A 21,620-nucleotide genomic window follows, 5' to 3' on the forward strand; every position below is an offset into this window, starting at 1 on the left:
CCACCTACCCCCCACCAGCACCTCCCCCCGGGCTGCCACCGTAGCCTCCCCCCCAGGCCGCTGCCCCTGCCGCCAGCAAACCCCCCCCCCCCCCCAACAGACCTGCTGCCGCCAGCTTTTTTTTTATTTTTAGCCAATGAACCCATTCATCTGAGATGTTTTGTTATAAGCGTGTGCATTAACTGTATGCTGCACTACTCTACTATTTTCCGGACTGTGGTGGAAATGTATCAAACCGCGAAGAGTCTGTTAAAAAAAAAATGGCAGTTTTAACTCTCGAAGAGCTACAAAAAAGGTAGGAAATGCGAGAGGCCAGGAAGATGGACCAGTTCATAGACTGAGAAAAGGACAAGGACATGCAGTTTACACTGTCATGTACTATCAGGGAGCGCAATGGTGTGCACTGCAATAATCAACACTTGTTTATATCAATGTAAAATTTTTTATTTAAAATAAATAAAAAACAATAATTTTCAATACATGTATGTGCACTTCAAGAATTTTTGCAATTGCAAGACAGGACAAACAAGACTTACAACAATTAACATATAGAGGCTTTTTGGAGCATATTTGACTAGTATGAGGCTGGATAGATTATAAAGTCATTCAAGGCAAATGGTTTTTTAAGCGTGTGCATTAACTGTATGCTGCACTACTCTACTATTTTCCGGACTGTGTTGGAAATGTATCAAACCGCGAAGAGTCTGTTAAAAAAAAATGGCAGTTTTAACTCTCGAAGAGCTACAAAAAAGGTAGGAAATGCGAGAGGCCAGGAAGATGGACCAGTTCATAGACTGGATGGCATATAAAAGGAATATTCTTAGGGGGGTATCCAATTAGATTTGTTTACTTTTCGGCTAAATTATAATGATTTTAGCCTATGGTGTTTATCAGGCTAGCCTATTGAAGCCTGTTTTTATCGGCGGTTAAAGCGAAGAAGTAGAAGTAATTTAAAATAAGACAAGGTTTTTTTTTTTAAGCAGGTGACAATTTAGATACAGCAATCTCTATGTAGTTAGCAATTAACTAATACAATAAACACCGTAGATTAATATTAACATAGTAAAAATGTTTCTATCAGAATAATATATCAAGGCGGTCTCTGCAATTACTTTTTTAAATTGTCCTGTAATTATGTACAGTAATTATTTATTGCAGTTCACGGTTTTCAGTAAGTTCAAAACCAGTGTAACCTCAAATAGTCTGTGTGTATCAATTAACTTAGGGTGACAATCCCTTATATCTGTATACAGGGGTGTAGGGAGGACCTCCTCCTCTGCTCTGCCACATACCCCCCAAAATTGCGCACAGCATTTTGGGGCGGCCACGGGACAGAGAAGATGCAGCACAGCATTTGGGCGGCAGCATGCTATACTACATGCGGCTAACAAACATGCTTGCACACAGGAATCCTGGCTGCAGCCTTCAGTCTAACTATCTGAGTCCCTGAAGAGACCAATCTCCCAGGCAGCAGCACTGCTCAGTAAGTCATATGCCTGTGTGTGTATGTCACATAAATATAAATATACACACTAGTAAGCCCGCTTAAAACAAATGCTTTGGAAGCTAGTTTGCTACCTTGTGAATGCCTCTGTGATTGTGCATGTGTGAGAGAGAAAGAATAGAATGGAATATCTACATAGGTGTATAGAGGCCCATTTCCAGCAATCATCTCTCCAGTGTTCTAACACAAATAGGCTCTAACCAGAGTAGAAAGAGAAGTGGGAGACCCCGATGCACAACTTAGCAAGAAGACAAGTACATTGATACACATAGACAGAGGCGTAGCTAGGGTGGAGCCAGTGGAGCACTAGCTCCGGCCGCTGAATTATCATCGGGCACCGAAACCGTGCACCATGCCACCTGCTCCCCCCGCCGTGCTCGCTCGCTCCCTGCTGTGCCCGGTGACAGAGTGCATAGTGGCTTCACTAGGTGGGCTGCAACCCACCTCCGGCAATTACCGCTGCTGTATGCGGACCCATCCCCCTCTGCTGAATTGTATTACTGTGCCCTGCCAAACTACCTCGCAGCGCGCTTGACCACTTCCGGGTTTTGCGTTCCATGAGGCGGAGCGCACACCACATCTTCCATGCCCCCTCCACCAGCGGACCTCTGAAGCCGCACAGAATGTCAGTGGCTGCAACGAGAGGAGCGCAAACGGAAACTCTGCACAGCATAAGATGCGGCTGAGGAAGGTGCCGCCACAGTGAGTGACTCGGCCCCAACTGCACGCTGCCGTCACTGACAGGTACCACAGGAGCAAGTAAAGTGCTGCTGCTGGGCCGCCCAAATTTATCCACACCGCTCCTTTCAGTGGGCAGGAGGGTTTCTCCCCCCCTGCCGCTGATCAGAATTGTTCCTGGCTGCTATCTTTCATGCTGCCTGGCTCCAGGATATAAAGTCACGCTGGCTACAGAGAAGGAGGGGCGGGATGCAGGAACTCCGCCGTACATGGCTGCAGCACAGGGTATGTCTTTTGTAGGCTACTACTTTAACCCTCCCTGCAGCATCACCCTAACAACCCCTCCCCCCATCATAGCCTGATTCTAATCATGTTCATCCCACCAGCATAACTCTAACCATGCCCACCTAGCCTAACCCTAGCAACCCCACCCCACCGCAGCCTAACTATGATCATGTGCCCCCCACCAGCATAACTAACCATGCCCCCAGCCTAACCCTAACAACCCCTCCCCCCCACTATAGCCTGATTCTAATCATGTGCTTCCTACCAGCATATCTCTAACCATGCCCCCCCTGCCTAACCCTAACAACCCCACACCACCGCAGCCTGTGATCATGTGCCCCCCACCAGCATACCTCTAACCAGCCTAACCCTTACAACCCCCAATGCTGCTTAACTCTACTCATATGCCCTCCGCAACCTAACCCTACCCCTTTCTCGCAGTGTAGTTCTAACCATGCAACCCCTCTGCAGCATTACTGTAGTCATCCCCCCACAGCATTACTTTAACCATCACCCCCTGCAGCATAACTATAACCATACACCACCACCCACAGCAAAAATCGAATTATTTCCCTCATAACCATACACTGCCACCCACAACATGAATCTAACCATGAACCCCCTCCAATAGCATAACTCTAACCATACTCTCCGTCGCAGCATTACTCTGATCATTCACCGTACACACAGCTGCAGCTTACCCCTAACCATACACACCGCTGCAGCTTAGCCCTACCTGTACACACAGCTGCAGCCTAACTCTACCAAACACCCCCTCCTCTGTCAGCCTAACCATATTCACACCCCTGTGGCTTAACCTTATCCCTACTTAACCCTACTCGTATCCCCATGGCCTTACTCTAACCAAAAAAATGCCCCCCACACAGCCTAACCATACACACACCCCCATCCTGCAGCCTAGCTATAACCACACAAATACCCCCGCTGCATATCTCTATCTCAAAACCAGCAAACTAGGCCAATGCCTAGGGGCATGCACTCTAAGTCTAGGCTCGGCTCAACTTCACCCCTAGTTAGAGGGATGATTAATATCTATAAAGGAAGGAATAGGAACCGCAACGGTTACGGTGTGTGGTATAATGTTAGGCCCGCCTCCTTTTCTCTGCACAAGAGCCCCACCTACTACAAATGGGGGGGGGAATGCCCTTGCTCTGGGCACTGTGGCACCTAGCTACACCACTGCACATAGATACCTCACAGGTCCTCAACTGGCAGCTTCATTAAATGATACCCACAAAACACCAGTGTCAATGTCTACAGTGAAGAGGCAACTCTGGGATGCTGGCCTTCTAGGCAGAGTGGCAAAGGCAGCGAGTGGCAGTGACGTGTTTTGTACAGCAAAGATGGCTTTTTTTTGGTGAGGAAAAGCCATCCTTGCCATCCATCAGCACGGCTTGCCCTACAGCTCACCATCAAGGGCTTGCCACCTGCATTGCATATACCCCATTGTCTCTTGCTTTAAATTCTTGCTTTTGCCTATTCTGAATCTATACACCAGTTTAAAATGCAATCAAAATACAATTTGTATGTATTTATATAAGTGATGGTATGAGTTTTATTATGTAACTGTTCATTTATTTATGCATTATAAATAATTATTTTACTACTAGCTGAGGTACCCAGTGTTGCTTGGGTTTGGTTGTGCAATTAGCATTGCTTAAAGTTTATCCTTCTTTTGTTTTAAGCTTATCCGCTCGCCATGCCCATGGTGTGACCAGCTTACACATCTCTGTGGTTGGCTCCCGGATCTGACCGCATTTTTTTTCTTAAACCTCATGTCCTCTACCCCCTTTATGTTATGCAACTCTGCCATAACTTGCTTCCCTGACCCACTTTGTGTAGTGGCCGGAACCCTTTTTGGGCCCACGACGTGATTGGGGCCTAAGTGGCCGTGAACCTAATCTGATCGCAATCCATGTCCTCTACTCCCTCTATGTTATGCAACTTTGCTATATCTTTCTTCCCTGACCCACTTTATTTAGTGGCCAGACACCTTTTTGGGCCCACAGGGTTGCTAGGTGTGTCTTACCCCAACTGTATGTGTACCAAGTTTGGTGTAAATTGCTCCAGGCATTCCAGAGTTATGCTGAATGACTACACATGGATTGTAGTGTTCACGCGCGAGGCCATTCTGCAATAAAATCCAGTGTTGATTGACAGGAAGATGGCTTTTGTGGTACCCTGGCTATTTCAAGGGAGGGTGCATGACATCACCTCCTATCAACTTCTCTCTTCACTTCATACTGTATACTGTTGTAGTATCTAAAAATTAGTTTGATGAAAATCAGCTGCTTTTCTAAAAAAAAATCCATTAATGACATCACTTGTTGCAGTCTGATAGTTAGTTTCAGGTATTTTACCTTTGTCTTTCATTTTATAATTTCTAACCATGGCAAACCTATACAGAAAAAAAAAAAACGATAAATGGTAAAAATGGTAGTACCATACCTCCCAACTGTCCCAATTTTCCTGGATAGCAGTTTTACTTTTTCTTGAAGTTTAGAGCTATGTAGCACTGTGGGGCATGTTGTTACAAGTAACAACTTGCCCCAAGTGGTGCCAGATCCCTAAGATGGCCATAGTTCAATATCCATGCTTCAATTAACAATTATAACAATAATACAAACTCATTACTTGCTACCATTTACACTTGCAGGATTTTTGTCGGGCAGCACCCACCTAATGGAATGCCCTTCCACGCACATTAAGACTTTCCTCTAGCCTCCAAACTTTCAAGCGTTCCCTGAAAATATCACCTCTTCAGGCAAGATTATCATATTCAGGACCCCCACACAACCTCCAGTAGCATTCTTAAGCTGGGTACACATCTATACAATCCCTGGTTTCTTGCGACCGTTCAATCGACCGTAGACGCGTCGGACCGTCCACAAACAACAGCCGATACACGCATACACACCTTTTTACAATTTTACTTGCGATGTCCGATGTACTCCCGTCCAAACAGTCGCAAGAAAAAGATTGTACCACCGTACACACTCTCTCGATTTGGCCTATTGACACGATATATATAAACAAAAATGATCATAATGGGATGGGTTAAGGGCATACCATAACAAAGAGGCGTGAGCACAACCAAAACAAAAGTGATTTCCTTTTTTACATCGGTGCTGGTGGTGCAGAGAACACGTACATTCGTCCATTCGTTCCGTTTGTTTTCTATCACTGTCATCATGAGCTTGAGGAAAATAAAGGTTTGTGCTTGCATTCTTGCTGCTATGGCCACAACATTACAGTCTATAAAAAAAAAAGAGGAGCAAGAATGGCAGCTGCTGGACCAGAGACTGGCTTCTGCGGCGAGACACCTTCTCCCATATGCCATTGGTACAGGAGATACGGCTGAACAACCCCGGTGACTTCAGGAATTATCTTCGTATGGATGAACCTACCTTCATGGAGCTTCTGACACTAGTTACCCCTTTAATCCAAAAAGAGGACACCTATTTCAGGAGGCCTATTTCAGCTGAGCAGAGGCTGGTGGCAACGCTACTTTTCCTGGCTACTGGGAGGACCCTTGCGGATCTGAGGTACAGCACCGCTATATCCTCTCAAGCTCTGGGACTAATAATACCTGAGACCTGTGATGCTATCATACAAGTTCTACAGGAGCAATACATGAAGGTAAATATATGCCAAATAATATACATGCACCCCATCTTTATAGCAGTTCGCCGTATGTCTGTCCCTAGTCACCCTGCCGGCTGACTAAAATTTAGATGCTTACCACCCGCATCTGACCATAGTCACCCTGCTGGCTGACTAAAATGTAGACGCATACCACCCGTATCTGACCATAGTCACCCTGCCGGCTGACTAAAATTTAGACGCTTACCACCCATATCTGACCATAGTCACCCTGCCGGCTGACTAAAACTTAGACGCTTACCACCCATATCTGACCATAGTCACCCTGCCGGCTGACTAAAATTTAGACACGAACACCAAATAATATTTTAAAAGTAAACTGTTTTATTATAAACTTAACAAACGGTAAACATTTAGAATATAAAAACTGTCTAATAAATAGTGAAAACAAAACTACACATTTTTTACATGTGATGGTACGTCATGAGGTTTCCCCCAAACCCTGGAAGGGACCACTGGCTGAACCTTGTGCCGGGTGCTGCCGTGGATGCGCAGAAGTGTGATACTGGGGATAGTGGGGATAATGACCTGAGTGGTACATTTGGTGGTGTGGCACTGGGGCAGGGTTGATGGGTTGTAATTCAACACATGACATAGGTGGGTCATCAGTAAAGTCAGTTTGTCGGGTAAGGGTCCCGACACTGGCCCGGTACAGGGTGTCGCTGATGATCCGCTCAGCCTCTGCCCTTGTTGCAGGATCTAGTTCTCTAAGTTTTTTGTCAACTGCGTTCCCCACGTGGTCCTGCTCAGCCTCATCATATGCCATGAGTCGATTGGCAGACTCCAGAATCTGGCGAGTCATCACCTCAGATGTATCTGGTGTCTGCCTTGGCCTTTTACAGCCTCTCCTTGATGGAGCTTCAGGCTGCTGCATGGCTTGCTGAGTGCTGGTTGTGGGTGTAGGCGTAGAGCAGAGGAGGGGTGAAGACAGCTGTGACACCACATCCACTGCCGGTGAGCACTCCTCTTACACAAATAGAGAAGGCTGTAAAACATAATGAGGGAAATTTACTAAGAATACAAATACAAAAAATTGTATTCGTATTCTTGCTACGAATGAATACGACTGCATACGTCGTATGCAAAGTCGTGTTCTGGAGGGGAATTTACAAAGCAGTCAAATACGACTGCTTTGTAACCCTCCGATGTCGTATTAATTCGTATTAACGGCCGTATATACGGCCGCTAATACGAATTAGTATAGGCAGTCTGCACGGATCAGTCAGATCCGTGCAAGCTGCAAGGTGTAAAGAAAACCCCAAAAATAAATAAATAAATTAAAAAACAGCGTGGGGTCCCCCCCAGAGCTGTAACCAGCACCAGGCTGAAAGAGCCGGGGCCGGTAATAAAATATCAGGAAACCCGACAAATAGAGGTTCCCCAATTTTTTGGGGCTGGTTCCCAAAATACGGGGACAAAATGACTAGGGGTCCCCCGTATTTTACGAACCAGCCCCAGGCCAAACCAGCCAGCAGGGTAATGCCACAGCCGGGGGACACTTATTATATAAGGTCCCGCGGCCCAAGCATTCATCCCTACTGACCAGTCAGCCTGGCCAGGGGCACTGGGGGGAGTGGGGACCAATTAAGGGGTCCTTCCCCCCAGGACTTATCTTCGAGCCGTTCTTCCATTCTTGGGACGGACGGCCGTCCAGATTGTATAGGTGTGTACGTTGTCCCGACTTCCTCTGTACGAGCGATAAACGTCTAAAAACGGTCTTGTCTGTCCATACTCGGTCGGTCGAAGGTTCAGTGCTGTTTAATAATTATCCTACAGGACGGGCCCATGTCGGAACAAAAGTGCAGTGTGTAAGCACGTTCAATCGATATGCTGGCCATTCTTGCGACTATACTGCCAAAGCTGGAACGCCCATGTGGGCGTTCCATAGCTGCATGATCTCTCCTACAGCACAAGAAGCGTTCACCTCTTCCCATGTATAATTAAATAAATAATCATAATATACATGCACCCCATCTTTATAGCAGGTCGCCGTATCTGTCCCTAGTCACCCTGCCGGCTGCTATAAAGATGGGGGAAAGCATCTACAGTCAGCCGGCAGGGTGACTGTGGACAGATACGGCAAACTTCTATAAAGACGGGGTACGCGACTGCAGTCAGTTTGTCGTATCAGTCCATAGTCACCCTGCCGCTGACGCGTACCTAGTCTTTATAGTGGTTTTCAAATACTGGGTCAAAAGCCAGTTTTGTGATCTGTACATGGCTCCTTGTAGGCACGTTGTTTGTGCGACTGAACACATGCATGGGCAGGACATTTGAGCGCTATTAATCAATCACACAGTTTTCTCTGCACGCGTGCAACAGGTTTTCTATGCTTGCGACACAAAAGAATCTTCATTCTGGAGAAATACGTGGGCGTAAACAGCAGAATACACACTCTTTCCTTTCACGCTTTCCTTTGGTGAGTACTCAACCACAGTTTATTGTTGTAATGACAAATGCTTTATTGATGTGTGTTGTGTTCTCATGAAAGTCATGTCTATTATGTTTTATTTTTGAACAGACATTTCGAACATGGCCGAGAAGAATGTCGAATTTATGAAGGAGTTCATTGAGGCCTACAGAGACCAGAATTGTCTCTGGAACAGCAAATCCAGGGATTATTCTTTTTTTTGAAAATAGGTTTTTATTAAGTCAAGTAGGGAAGTGAACAGCATTTACATCTACGTCGTAAAGTCACAATAATACAATAAACTGTAACAAGTAGCTACATAAACATGGGACAGTCGTAACCGATATTTGTAGTTTTTAATATCTTCTCTACCGACTTATGTTTGAAGAGATGACATAAGGGGGAAGGTGGAAAGGATAACAACCAACAAAACCAGACAGACAGTGAGGGTATATAGACACATAGACAAAGGGCGAGGAAGGAGGGTGTGTTCCAGGTATACACTACATTTAGCGACAATTCAATAGCAAACAAAAAAAAAAAGAAAGAAAATATTTATATATTTTTTTAAATAGTTGATGATGGGAGTATACTTTTCACGTATCATTGTTATGGTTAGGGGAGAGCAGTATAGATAGATCGGTCTGGGCTTGATCCCCAAGGGGAAGACCCATTCTTTCTCTGTACTCACTCCACTTGAGCCATTTGAAATGGATTGAGTTAGCAGAGCGAGTGTATCTACAGTCAGCCGTCTCGAAGAGAAAATGCTTATGGACCTTATTAATAACATGGTGTATATCAGGGACTGAGGGTGACTTCCAGAGCTGACCGATAGCAGCCTTAGTAGATACCAGGATCTGTCCCATAATGTAAATATCATCCTGGGGTATAGTCGTAGTATAGTGGAACAATGCAATAACAGGATCAATAGATACTTGTATTCCCAGGACATTGCCTATAACAGAGAACACCTCAGTCCACAGCGGCCGCAATACCGGACAATCCCAGAATATGTGTAGGATAGATCCAATACATCCGCATCCTCTCCAACATAGATTGGAGACCAAAGGCCATATCCTATGCAGCCGCCGAGGAGTGAAGTAAGCTCTATGACATAATTTATAGAACATCTCGGAATGGTTGAAACATTTAGAAAGCTTAAAACAGGAGTGAGAAATAGAGTCCCATTCTTCCACAGAAAAAGACCTGGATAGATCAGATTCCCATTTAGTTTGGGCTAATAGTTTACCCGATTTAAGTTTGCCAATCTGATAGTTATACCATTTAGAGATCCCACCCTTATGTGTCTGTGAGGACAATCCAGCGACAATAACTTTAGGGAAGGAGAGTGCTACAGTGGGCTTACCGGAACTCGAAGTCAGCCAGTGGCGTATCTGAAGGTATTTATAGAAGTCTTGTTTTGGTAGATTACATTTTTCTTTTAATTCAGAGAAGGACAGGAGGGTTCCAGTCGGGCATAGTGATTTTAGTGATGTGAGGCCTGCCGAGTGCCAATCATCCAATTTCAGATTGGGGATAAGATGGGCCACAATCAAGAGGGATAGGTCCGGGCTCGGCAAAGAAACATCCCCATCACCTGACAGCACTTTGTGCCAAGTCGACAGGGTGTCTCTAATTGCAGTACCGGGGCCCGTCCAAGTTGGAATCGCCTGCGGGGGTAGCCAAAATAATTCATAAAGTTGGACTTTGGGCAGAAAAGATTGTTCAATCAGTACCCAGGGCTTCGGTGTGCCAGTAGCAAACCAATCTCTGGCCTGGCTAAGTAAACACGCCGACTGGTAAGCATTCAAATCCGGGTAAGCCACACCCCCTGATTGTTTAGGTAGGATGAGGACCTTTTTAGAGATTCGTGGTCGGGACCCCTTCCAAATATATCGGGCAAACAGTTTATTGAACCCAGAAAAAAGTGATTTGGGAGGAATCCTAGGGATGGCTCGGAAAAGGTACATAAGCTTGGGTAATAAAATCATTTTGGACGCTGCTATACGGCCAAGCCAAGAAATCTCGTGTAATCCCCATTCGCCTATGAGTTTTTCGAATGCGCCAAGTAAAGGTCTGAAATTACATTCAAATATATCAGGGCCCTTAGTTAGCTGTATACCCAAGTATTTAATAGATTTCAATTGCCATGCATAACGGTACTGATCCTTTAGTAGTCTAACCTTTTCTGGGGGTACATTGATAGGGAGAGCCTCCGTTTTGGAGGTGTTTAATTTGTAGTACGAGACAGTGGAGTATACTTTCAATACTTCATGTAACGCAAATAAAGAGGCTTCAGGCTGTAGAAGGCACAAGAGGATATCATCTGCAAAGAGGCTGATTTTGTGGGATATCCCTCCTATCACGGGGCCTTTGATAAGCTCAGTGGACCTGATTCTTTCCGCAAGGGGTTCAATAGCCAGAGCGAAAATAAGCGGGGACAGGGGGCAGCCCTGTCTGGTGCCATTAGTTATTTTAAAAGCAGTGGATATACAGCCATTCACAAATACCTTTGCAGATGGGGAGGAATAAAGGGCAAAGATAGAGTCTATGAATCTGCCACCAAAGCCAAATTGAAGCAACACCGATCGAAGGTATCCCCAGTGAAGTCTATCGAACGCTTTTTCGGCGTCAAGGGATAGAATCAACAGGGGAGTTTTTTTGCAGTCACAGCTCTCAACAATGTTAAACACTCTGCGAGTATTATCTGGGGCCTGCCTGCCCGGCACAAATCCAACCTGATCTGCAACAATGAGTGAAGGCAGAAGGGGGGCCAGGCGGTTCGCGACCATTTTAGCATATAGTTTGAGATCGGTGTTTAATAGAGCTATAGGGCGAAAATTTTGGACTGCCGTTGGTGGTTTCCCAGGTTTGGGGATTGCAACTATACGCGCCTCAAGCATCTCCTTCGGGAATCTACCGGTGTCTGAGGCTTCATTAAAAACCCTTAATAGAATTGGAGCTAGGATTGGCTTGAAGCGTTTATAGAAGTTAGAGGGATACCCGTCCGGGCCAGGAGCCTTGTCTCTAGGCATAGAGTCAATAGCTGCTTCTACCTCTGCCAAACTCCATGGTGAACACAGGGACAGGCAGGTACCAGAATCCAGCCGCGGGAGAGAAATACTGGCCAAAAAGTTATCAATGTCGGAGGGAAGGGGTTGGGGGGTGTCAGCATCCGTACTGAGGTTGTATAACTGGGAATAATACTCTGCAAAAGTATTTGCGATGTCAAAGGGGTCAGAAACTTTAGAGCCATCGGAATTGTAAACATGATGGATTCTAGTCCTTGCTTGGTGCCCCCTTAGTTTCCTAGCTAAAAGGCGACCTGCTTTGTTTCCAAGTACATAGAATCTCTGGTTTAAGCGGAATAGATTCCTCTGGACCTCTCTGAGGGAAAGAGAGTTAACCTTCTCACGGGCTTTAAGTAGGATATTATACAGTTGTTTATCCTGCGGGTTTGCCTTATGTGCAGCTTCTAGTCTTGAAGCTTCTTCTTCAGACTGTTGAGCCTCTAATAGGTGTGCTCGCTTCATCCTAGCGGCCACTTGGATGGCCGAGCCGCGAATAACAGCTTTGAGTGAGCACCAGTGATTAAATACGTTAGTGTCATCTGGGTTATTAGATGAATTGTAAGCTAATAGAGAGTCTTGAATGACTTTACATGCCTCAGGGCTAGTTAGAGTGTAACTCCCCAGCCGCCAGGGACCCGGAGCCACTCTACGGGAACCCAAATCGCATTTTATCATCAAGGGAGAGTGATCCGACCAAGTCATAGGCAGTATGCGAGCTTTAATTATAGAGGCCAGAGTCCACTTGTCAGTCAATACTAGATCTATTCTGGAGTATGATCGGTGCGGATGAGAAAAGAAAGAGTAGTCCCTCACGGATGGGTTTTTGACTCGCCATGCATCATATAGATCATATTCGCCTAGTAAGTGGCGAAAACCTGAGGGCTGGTTAGGGAGAGGGGTAGGGCGTCCCCCAGAGGGCCCAGTTCTATCGACTAAAGGGTCAGGGACCATATTAAAATCTCCCAGGATCATAGTAGCACCCCTGGAGTGTCTCTTAACTAATGCACATAGTCTCCTGCAAAACGTCAATTGTCTGGAGTTAGGGGCGTAGCATGATACAAGTGTTACTTCTAAACTTTCAAGCTTACCCACTAATATTAGGTATCTGCCTTCCGGATCCGCATGTTGGGATTCAACAGAGAGGGAGCAACGGGAAGAGACCAATATAGCTACTCCCGCCTTTTTAGATGGACCATTAGCAGTATAACATTGGGGGAATCTATTATCAAAAAACCTAGGTGGAGCAGATTTTATAAAGTGAGTTTCCTGAACTGCAACTATGTCTGCTTTTAATTTGTGTAATGAGGCCAGAGCCATTTTACGCTTCTGAGGGGAGTTTAGCCCCTTAACATTCAAGGATATGATATTTACCATAACTCAACCTAGAAAAAAAAGATGATGATATGAAGCAGCTTATTCTATAAATTGAAGGTGCGGACCTGGAGTACATAAATGGGTGGAGGGGAATGGTAAGAGACAAGAAACAGAAGGAGGGGGAACACAAAAACACATAAGCAGCGACTCTAAATAGAGTCGAAGTGGGGCGCCAGAAGGAAAGCGCCTCACCCAACATTTCTAGGGGGGTGGTGGCCTCCCACCCCGCAACAAAGATGTAACATAATGCAATTTAAGTAACACAGTCTTAATGCAAGTCCTACATGCTAAATATAAAGAGCTCAGGCATCTAATAAGAGCTATTAGGAAGAAGATTGAGTAGTCTATGCATGAAATATGAATAAAATACTACAGTACCCTGTGAGACCCGAGTAAGTAACGTTGTAAGTGCATTTGGCAAGAATAAAACCCCATCAGGGAGTAGTTTGAATAATCACCTTATGGAATATGGCACAAACTATACAATGTGAAACCTGAGCAAACAGCATGATAGGTGCAATTGGCTAGAGTAGAACTCTCAACGATCGAAAAGTTTAGCTTAAACAGAGAGCTAAATCACTCGGTGGCAAGAATTTAAACAAATAAACTACATTAGCAGCCTCACTTCTCCACCGCCGACCAGACCGGCTGAAGTCGACGGTCAGGAGAGGAGGCGGGAGGAGCATCAGATAACTTCCACTTGGACAGGAGTTTCATGCCCTCTTCTACCTCAGAGACAGCAATCGTGGAGCCCTCACGGGATATGAGCAGTCTTGTAGGGAATCCCCACCTACAGTTATGGCCTGGTACATCGTGGCTGCGTTGCGCATACAGTGCGCCATGCAAATCGCGCCTGGATCGCGCCTGCTCCTTGCGCTATAGTCCCGTTATAGATCGCGTTATAACGTAACGTAATCTTGTAAATGTAACCTGCACTTACACTCATTGACCACCAGATGTCACTTTTCCCAAACAGTACAGCGCATGCGTAAAAATCTCTTCTACAAAACAGTGGCCGCCACGACTTTTCGCTACGGATTTTGTCCTTACTTTACGGACAGATTGTTTTGTATTTATTCGCAGAAGCAGCTACGTACGGTCATTTATGTAATTGGTACAGAAGCCATGCTAACCTTTGCTATTGCTGGATGACTACTTAAAACATTATTTGAGGACCTACAGTATCATACTTTACACTACGGATTTTGTCCTTACTTTACGGACAGAGTTCTTTTCTTTTATTCGCAGCCGCAGTGACGTACTGGATGGTCATGAACTGTATTTGATTGGTGCAGAAGCCATGCTAACCATCTGCCAGGAGTAAAATCACAGGCAATAGTGGCCTAGTGGGTAGAGGCACGGCTTCACTATTTCAGTATCAGTAGTTCGATCCTCAGTTGATTACATTATATTTTTATTTTTTAAACGTTTTTTTTCGCAAAATAGATTTAGCTTTTCAGGTAAAACTCCTTGCCTTGAGGACCGTGTTTCGGGATTAAATTCGCTAACCATTGCTAACCAGCCACTTTTCACTACGGATTTTGTCCTTACTTTACGGACAGATTGTTTTGTATTTATTCGCAGAAGCAGCTACGTACGGTCATTTATGTAATTGGTACAGAAGACATGCTAACCTTTGCTATTGCTGGATGACTACTTAAAACTTTATTTGAGGACCTACAGTATCATACTTTACACTACGGATTTTGTCCTTACTTTACGGACAGAGTTCTTTTCTTTTATTCGCAGCCGCAGTGACGTACTGTATGGTCATGAACTGTATTTGATTGGTGCAGAAGCCATGCTAACCATCTGCCAGCAGTAAAATCACAGGCAATAGTGGCCTAGCGGGTAGAGGCACGGCTTCACTATCTCAGTATCAGTAGTTCGATCCTCAGTTGGTTACATTATATTTTTATTTTTTAAACGTTCTTTTTTTTTTTTTTAAACTAATACAGTTACAGTAGTTGGTGCTTATCAAAATCTTTCGGACTTTTCCACAAACAAAAACGATAGTTAATACCCATACTGTACATACTGTACTGCGCTACAGAGAACGTTTTTTTTCAGCAACAATAGATTTCTCCAAACTCAGACACAGACCGACACCTCAGACAATAAGATGTTGATTGCAGTCATACTGTATGTTAATTTCAGTCTGCCTTTTTGTTTCGCTGGTAATTGTACATAATTCAAATGCACCTATCAGCTTCATGAAGGATTTCCTTTGTCTCTGCCAGCATAAATTCAGCTACAGTACATTAAAATTGTCAAACAATCCAGTTTGTTTTTCTGCATCTAAACCGTGTAGAATTGCTACGGATCGTCTCTTCATCTCTTGCCTGTATACAAGCACGAGATTCTACCTGTACACCTGGACTATTCATTCTGCTGAATCCAAAGTCAAGTTGTTGCTGCTTTCGTGTTTCTACCGTTTTACCATCATACTGCCTTCCTTCCGCAAGAACACTACTGTATCTTCTCGCTGGAGCAGTAAGTACACTATACAGTAGTACAGTCATTTGTACATTTCACTGATTGCTGCATTACAGTATACAGTAAGCAGCACTACAAAACGGTCCCTGCGCGGAAGCGCTCGGTTCCCACCCTTCCCTGAATGAAGATGTTTCCCTTCTTTCCCTACTGTTCAAATGCACCCGGTGCAGAATACTGTATACTGTACAAGTGCCATTGAGAATATTGTACAATGTGTTAAAATTGCCTGGTGTGTATGGGCCGCAAATCCCCGACTAGCGATGACAGTACTCTATTAGGGTGGGCTACTGTAGGCTGCTAAATACTAGTTCTCTTCGTAATACCATTGGTGTAATACCGTAAAACACGTATTTTTTCCTCAAACGAGGGGACCGGTGTTTTTCTCATGTTTACAGACTGTTTCGCAGAGTCAGTCAGTAATAGGAGCACATGTGATACAGTATCGTGATTTTCAGCCATGTTGGGAATCGAGATGGCTGCACAGTGCAGTAGAGATAGCGCCATGTGGAATATTGTACAATGTGTTAAAATTGCCTAGTGTGTATGGGACGCAGATCCCCCGCTACATTTGCGAGGGCAGGATCAACTTTCCCTCCCCCTTACTGCACTTCTGCTTCAGGTACTGTACCATACAGTAAGTACCATAATGAACAGTGCATGATTCTCTTGAGGATCATACAGTACACACTAAACGTTTTTCATCTGAAAATTGCCTGGTGTGTATGGTCCAGAGTTCCCCGACTAGAGATGAGAATACTTTATTAGGCTACTGCAGGCTGCCGCTATGGGTATTGTCCGTATAATGTGTAATAAATCCTGGATTGGGGTATTGTCAGTAATATTGTTGTAATACCGTAAATAACGGATCATTTGGCATTTTTTCCCGCATACTGTACTTGTAATTGAAGTAGTCACAGCAATAGGATCACGTGGTATCGTGATTTTCCGCCATTTTAGGGATCAACATGGATGCCACATACAGTACAGTGCAGTGCAGTAGAGATACTGTAGCGCCATTTAGAATATTGTACGTGTTAAAATTGCCTGGTGTGTATAGGCCGCAGATCCCCGACTAGCGATGACAATACTCTATTAGGGTGGGCTACTACTGGCAGGCTGCTACTATGGGTATTCTCGTATAATCTGTGCAACTGTAAATACTGTTGGTGTAATACTGTAAATACTGTATACTGTAGTAACGTATTTTTTCGCAGTTTGGGGATTTTTGCGCATATTAATAGACTATTTCGCAGACTCAGTCATACTGTTTGTGTAAAAAAATCCCCTAGCTGTGTACAAAATCCCCTAGCTGTGGGTGTTCGTATTGTAATACTGTACAGTAATTACTGTACAGTAATACTAGATTACAGGTATCCGGAGAACCAGAATACTGTACCAGTTTATTTTTTTATTTTTTTTATTACATTTTTTATTAATTCATTGCATTATTATTATACAGCAGGAACAGCATGTGGTGTCATTGCATTATTATTATTACAGTATACAGAGGGAGCAGCCTGTGGTGTCATGGCATTACTTTTGTATTATACAGGGGGAGCAGCCTGTGGTGTCATGGCATTATTACAGTATTATACAGAGGGAGCAGCCTGTGGTGTCATGGCATAATGCCATGACACCACAGTCTGCTCCCCCTGTACAATAATAATTATGACACCACAGGTGGCTCCCCCTGTATAATATACAGTAAAATGAATGCCATGACACCACTGGCTGCTCCCTCTGTATAATAATAATAATGCAATGACACCACATGCTGTTCCTGCTGTACTGTATAATAATAATGCAATGACACCACAGGCTACTCCCGCTGTATACTGTAATATACAGTACAGTACAGTAACAATAGTAATACCATGACACAAATTATTATACAGGGGGAGCAGCCTGTGGTGTCATTGCATTATTATTATACAGAGGGAGCAGCCTGTGGTGTCATGGCATTACTTTTATATTATACAGGGGTAGCAGCCTGTGGTGTCATGGCATTATTATTATGCAGAGGGAGCAGCCTGTGGTGTCATGGCATAATGCCATGACACCACAGGCTGCTCCCCCTGTACAATAATAATGACACCACAGGGTGCTCCACCTGTATAATATAAAAGTAATGCCATGACCACAGGCTGCTCCCCCTGTATAATAATTTGTGTCATGGCATTACTATTATTAATAGTAATGCCATGACACAAATTATTATACAGGGGGAGCAGCCTGTGGTGTCATTGCATTATTACAGATACTGTATGTCGTTTTAGATCATGTTAACTTACTACTATCCTGTGTTTTATCCTCGACCAGGCTCCTCCTGTCCTGCTGCGGCTCCACAAATTTCTGTTCCCCTCTCTGCGGCCTCCTGAAGCGTCCCCCACGAGTTGCTCTGCGGGCGGCCCCAGCCTTCCTCCAGTCTCTGAGTGCAGACGCGTGGGTGGGAGGCGTCAACGTCATGACGTCCACACCGCACCCAGCGTCTGCCGACTGCCACTGGGGATAAGAGGGAACAGGCTGCCGGCCGGAGCCCTCCTCCACGTAGCCGTGGAGGCCGGCGGCCATGTTGCTGTGGCCTCAGACATCATTTAAAAAACCACAGTAACATGGCCGCCGGCAGTGAAAAAAAAAACAAACGGCAATGCGGCCTCAGAAACGGGCGCGGCGGCGCGGCCCGCAGCACACCTGCCAGAGCGGCCTGGGGGGCAGATGGCATCCTGCCCCCCGGCCCAGCCCGCCCCTGCCTCCACCCCTCCTAGTCTGTCTGTCTAAGCCCCATCTGTTAACGTACTGTACTTTTGTTTATCGCTTCATCCCTTTTATTGAAAAAAAAAGCTCATGTCTATGCAGTACGGTCACATAATTTTCGGTACTTGTGACTTACAGTATCTGGGCAGCCAATGTTGAAATTGTATGCCAGTACCCTAAGCATGCGATTTGATGCGATTTCCCTTGAAATTCCTTTGAAGAGAAAATTGCTGTTGCATTGTATGCTATTGTATTGCATGCGATGCGATTTGATGCGATTTTAATACTGTACTGTACTGTATGTACAGATGTACCCAGATGCCTGTTTCATACAGTATGTGAAATGGCCCCCCAGACCCCATTTTTAATTGTATTCCCACCCTGATGGCTAAATGCCCCCATTGTTAACGCCACCCCACTATCAACGCCAACCCGAAGCGTGGCGAGCGGCGGCGTTACGCGTCCTCCGACCTTTTCATACCCCCACAATCCACGTCGGCGTGGAGTTGATTTTATATAGTGTGGCGAGCGCAAGTGGGGTGGCGTTAACAATGGGGGCATTTAGCCATCAGGGTGGGAATACAATAAAAAATGGGGTCAATTGTATGATTGTATGCGATGCAATTTGACGCGATTTTAGGTGCGATGAAGAAAATCAGGCGCCCAAATACTGTAAGTCACAAGTACTGTACCTACTGTAATTTTCACTACTGTAATACCATAATACAATACTGTATGCTACTGTATTGTACTGTAACTAATGTACTGTACTGTACAGTATGTACTGTATTAACTTGAATCTTATTGTTGTGTATTGTAGAGTGCACTGCCTACTGAAGATGGTGAAAACAAAAAAATTCTATTCTGGAGAACCTACACTTGCATGTCCCAAGAGAATGGCTGCATTAGTGCCAAACATTAAAAATAATATCGTTAAGAAGAAAGCAGGAAAAGAAAATATTCCTGTTGTCAAACTACGGAAAAATGCCAAGGCCAAGAACAAGTCTTTGTTCGCGACTATAGGAGAATCTCACGATGACTGTCTGGTGCAAGACATTAACACTGATGCACAGCAAGACATTAACACAGTGACAGATGTGTCAGTTCCCGTAGATAATGACTTGCACCCTTTGGAGCTTCACATTACACCTCTGGAACAAAAATCTCAATCACCGTCCCGTAGGAAACTTAACTTTCTGGATCACAACCCACCACAATGTAGCTGCACAGGGCTGGTGAGAGACATTTTGGGCAAGATGACCCACCTGGAAACCCAAAACAATGGACTGTCTGTACATGTGGATGAACTGAAAGCGGAAATTCATGTACTGACAGGACAAATTAAAGTGCTGTCAGGAGGTCTGATTGACATGCTTGCTCAAGCCAAACAATGGCAAGCTGCTACAGGGCCACCCATTACACCCACAACATCTAATCCAGTACAATCACAATTTGACTGCCCTGATGCATTTGAAACAGAGGATTTTGACTTGGAAATGACCCAACCAACCACATCTTTCCACTTTTCTGATTTGGAGATGACACCAGCTTCATCCAACCGATTGGCCAGCCCTAGCATGGACACAGAAACTGTTTTACCAAATGAATTGGTGAACATGGACACAACACCAGTGTCATCTCACTGGTTGCCTGCCACACATAATGCTTCAGATACACAACAACGTCAGACCAACTTAACAAGTACCCCACTGACATCTCACTGGTTGGCTGACAGACACAATGCACCATCCCAAGCCTCTAACAACATGGACACTGCAATGGTTGCATCATCCCAATTGTCCCCTGGAAATATGATCGTCGCAACCTTACCTCAACATCAAAGAACATCACCTCTACATGAAAGAACACCTAGAATCATACCCAAAGAATTGTGCGCTGTGGGGATTTCCTTGCCTGACATGCCGCTCAAAGTCATCACAGCTGAGGGTGTCAACACTCTCTTTAAAGCAGCGAAGATGGAAATGCACCGTTATGCACAACAGATTTTCCAAGAGCATGTTTCTTTTGACCTGTATAAGAATTGGTGCAATCGGGTCAATTATGATGGGCAACGTAATAAATTTGCAATCCCAGAAAATCTGCGCCTCGATATAGTGACACGGCTCATGGGGAAATTTGAGCTTACAAAGGCTGATTGTACAAAGATAAAGGACACTATAAATGGATTGCTACGGATGCCCAGAGTTACACGCTGGACGTGCTTACTGTAGCACAGCAACTGGAGACGTCTCTTCAAACTGGCATCTACTGTACTCACAGAACAAAGGACTGGCAATGAAATGGAAAAAAAGTACGTTTATGATCTTACTGTACTGTATCTCTCTCCCTCTCTCCCATCCCCTTCCAACATACTGTATCTCTCTCTCCCCCCCCCCCCTGACATCCTTGTGACCATTCAGTACTAACGCTATTCTCTTTTCTTCTCTCCCCATGCCACTCTACAATGAGCAAAATCAAGCGAGTTTGGGACCGAGAACAAAGGACTGGCAATGAAATGGCAAAAAAGTACGTTTATGATCTTACTGTACATTATCTCTCTCCCTCTCTCCCATCCCCTTCCCCTGCCAACATGTCCCCCCCCCCCCCCCGAAACCCTTGTGACCATTCAGTACTAATGCTATTCTTTTTTCTTCAACCCTTATCCACCACATGCCACTCTACAATGAGCAAAATCAAGCGTGTTTGGGATCGAGAACAAAGGACTGGCAATGAAATGGAAAAAAAGTACGTTTATGATCTTACTGTACATTACTGTATCTCTCTCCCTCTCTCCCATCCCCTTCCCCTGCCAACATTTCCCCCCCCCCCCCTAAACCCTTGTGACCATTCAGTACTAATGCTATTCTTTTTTCTTCAACCCTTATCCACCACATGCCACTCTACAATGAGCAAAATCAAGCGAGTTTGGGACCGAGAACAAACGACTGGCAATGAAATGGAAAAAAAGTACGTTTATGATCTTACTGTACATTACTGTATCTCTCTCCCATCCCCTTCCCCTGCCAACATTTCCCCCCCCCCCCCGAAACCCTTGTGACCATTCAGTACTAATGCTATTCTTTTTTCTTCAACCCTTATCCACCACATGCCACTCTACAATGAGCAAAATCAAGCGAGTTTGGGACCGAGAACAAAGGACTGGCAATGAAATGGAAAAAAAGTACGTTTATGATCTTACTGTACATTACTGTATCTCTCTCCCTCTCTCCCATCCCCTTCCCCTGCCAACATGTTTCCCCCCCCCCCCCCGAAACCCTTGTGACCATTCAGTACTAATGCTATTCTTTTTTCTTCAACTCTTATCCACCACATGCCACTCTACAATGAGCAAAATCAAGCGAGT

General features: G+C 44.9%; 1 protein-coding gene across 1 annotated transcript; it reads left to right on the forward strand.

Annotated features, from left to right (window-relative positions):
- Positions 1–14,339: 14,339 nt before the first annotated feature.
- On the forward strand, positions 14,340–20,835 carry LOC146080694 (uncharacterized). Its single transcript, XM_083188243.1, has 2 exons — positions 14,340–15,499; positions 19,077–20,835. Exon 2 carries the CDS (start codon positions 19,096–19,098, stop codon positions 20,485–20,487), a length of 1,392 nt encoding a protein of 463 aa, XP_083044369.1. The 5' UTR covers positions 14,340–15,499; positions 19,077–19,095; the 3' UTR covers positions 20,488–20,835.
- The last annotated feature ends 785 nt before the right edge of the window (positions 20,836–21,620 follow it).

This window comes from Crinia signifera, chromosome 1, assembly GCF_055691185.1.
Source record: "Crinia signifera chromosome 1, ASM5569118v1, whole genome shotgun sequence".
In the NCBI taxonomy this organism is placed as follows: Eukaryota; Metazoa; Chordata; class Amphibia; order Anura; family Myobatrachidae; genus Crinia; species Crinia signifera.

What these genes read in the sequence shown, in the direction of transcription:
- LOC146080694 (XM_083188243.1), top strand. Translation starts at nt 19,096, where the DNA reads ATGGTGAAAACAAAAAAATTCTATTCTGGAGAACCTACACTTGCATGT.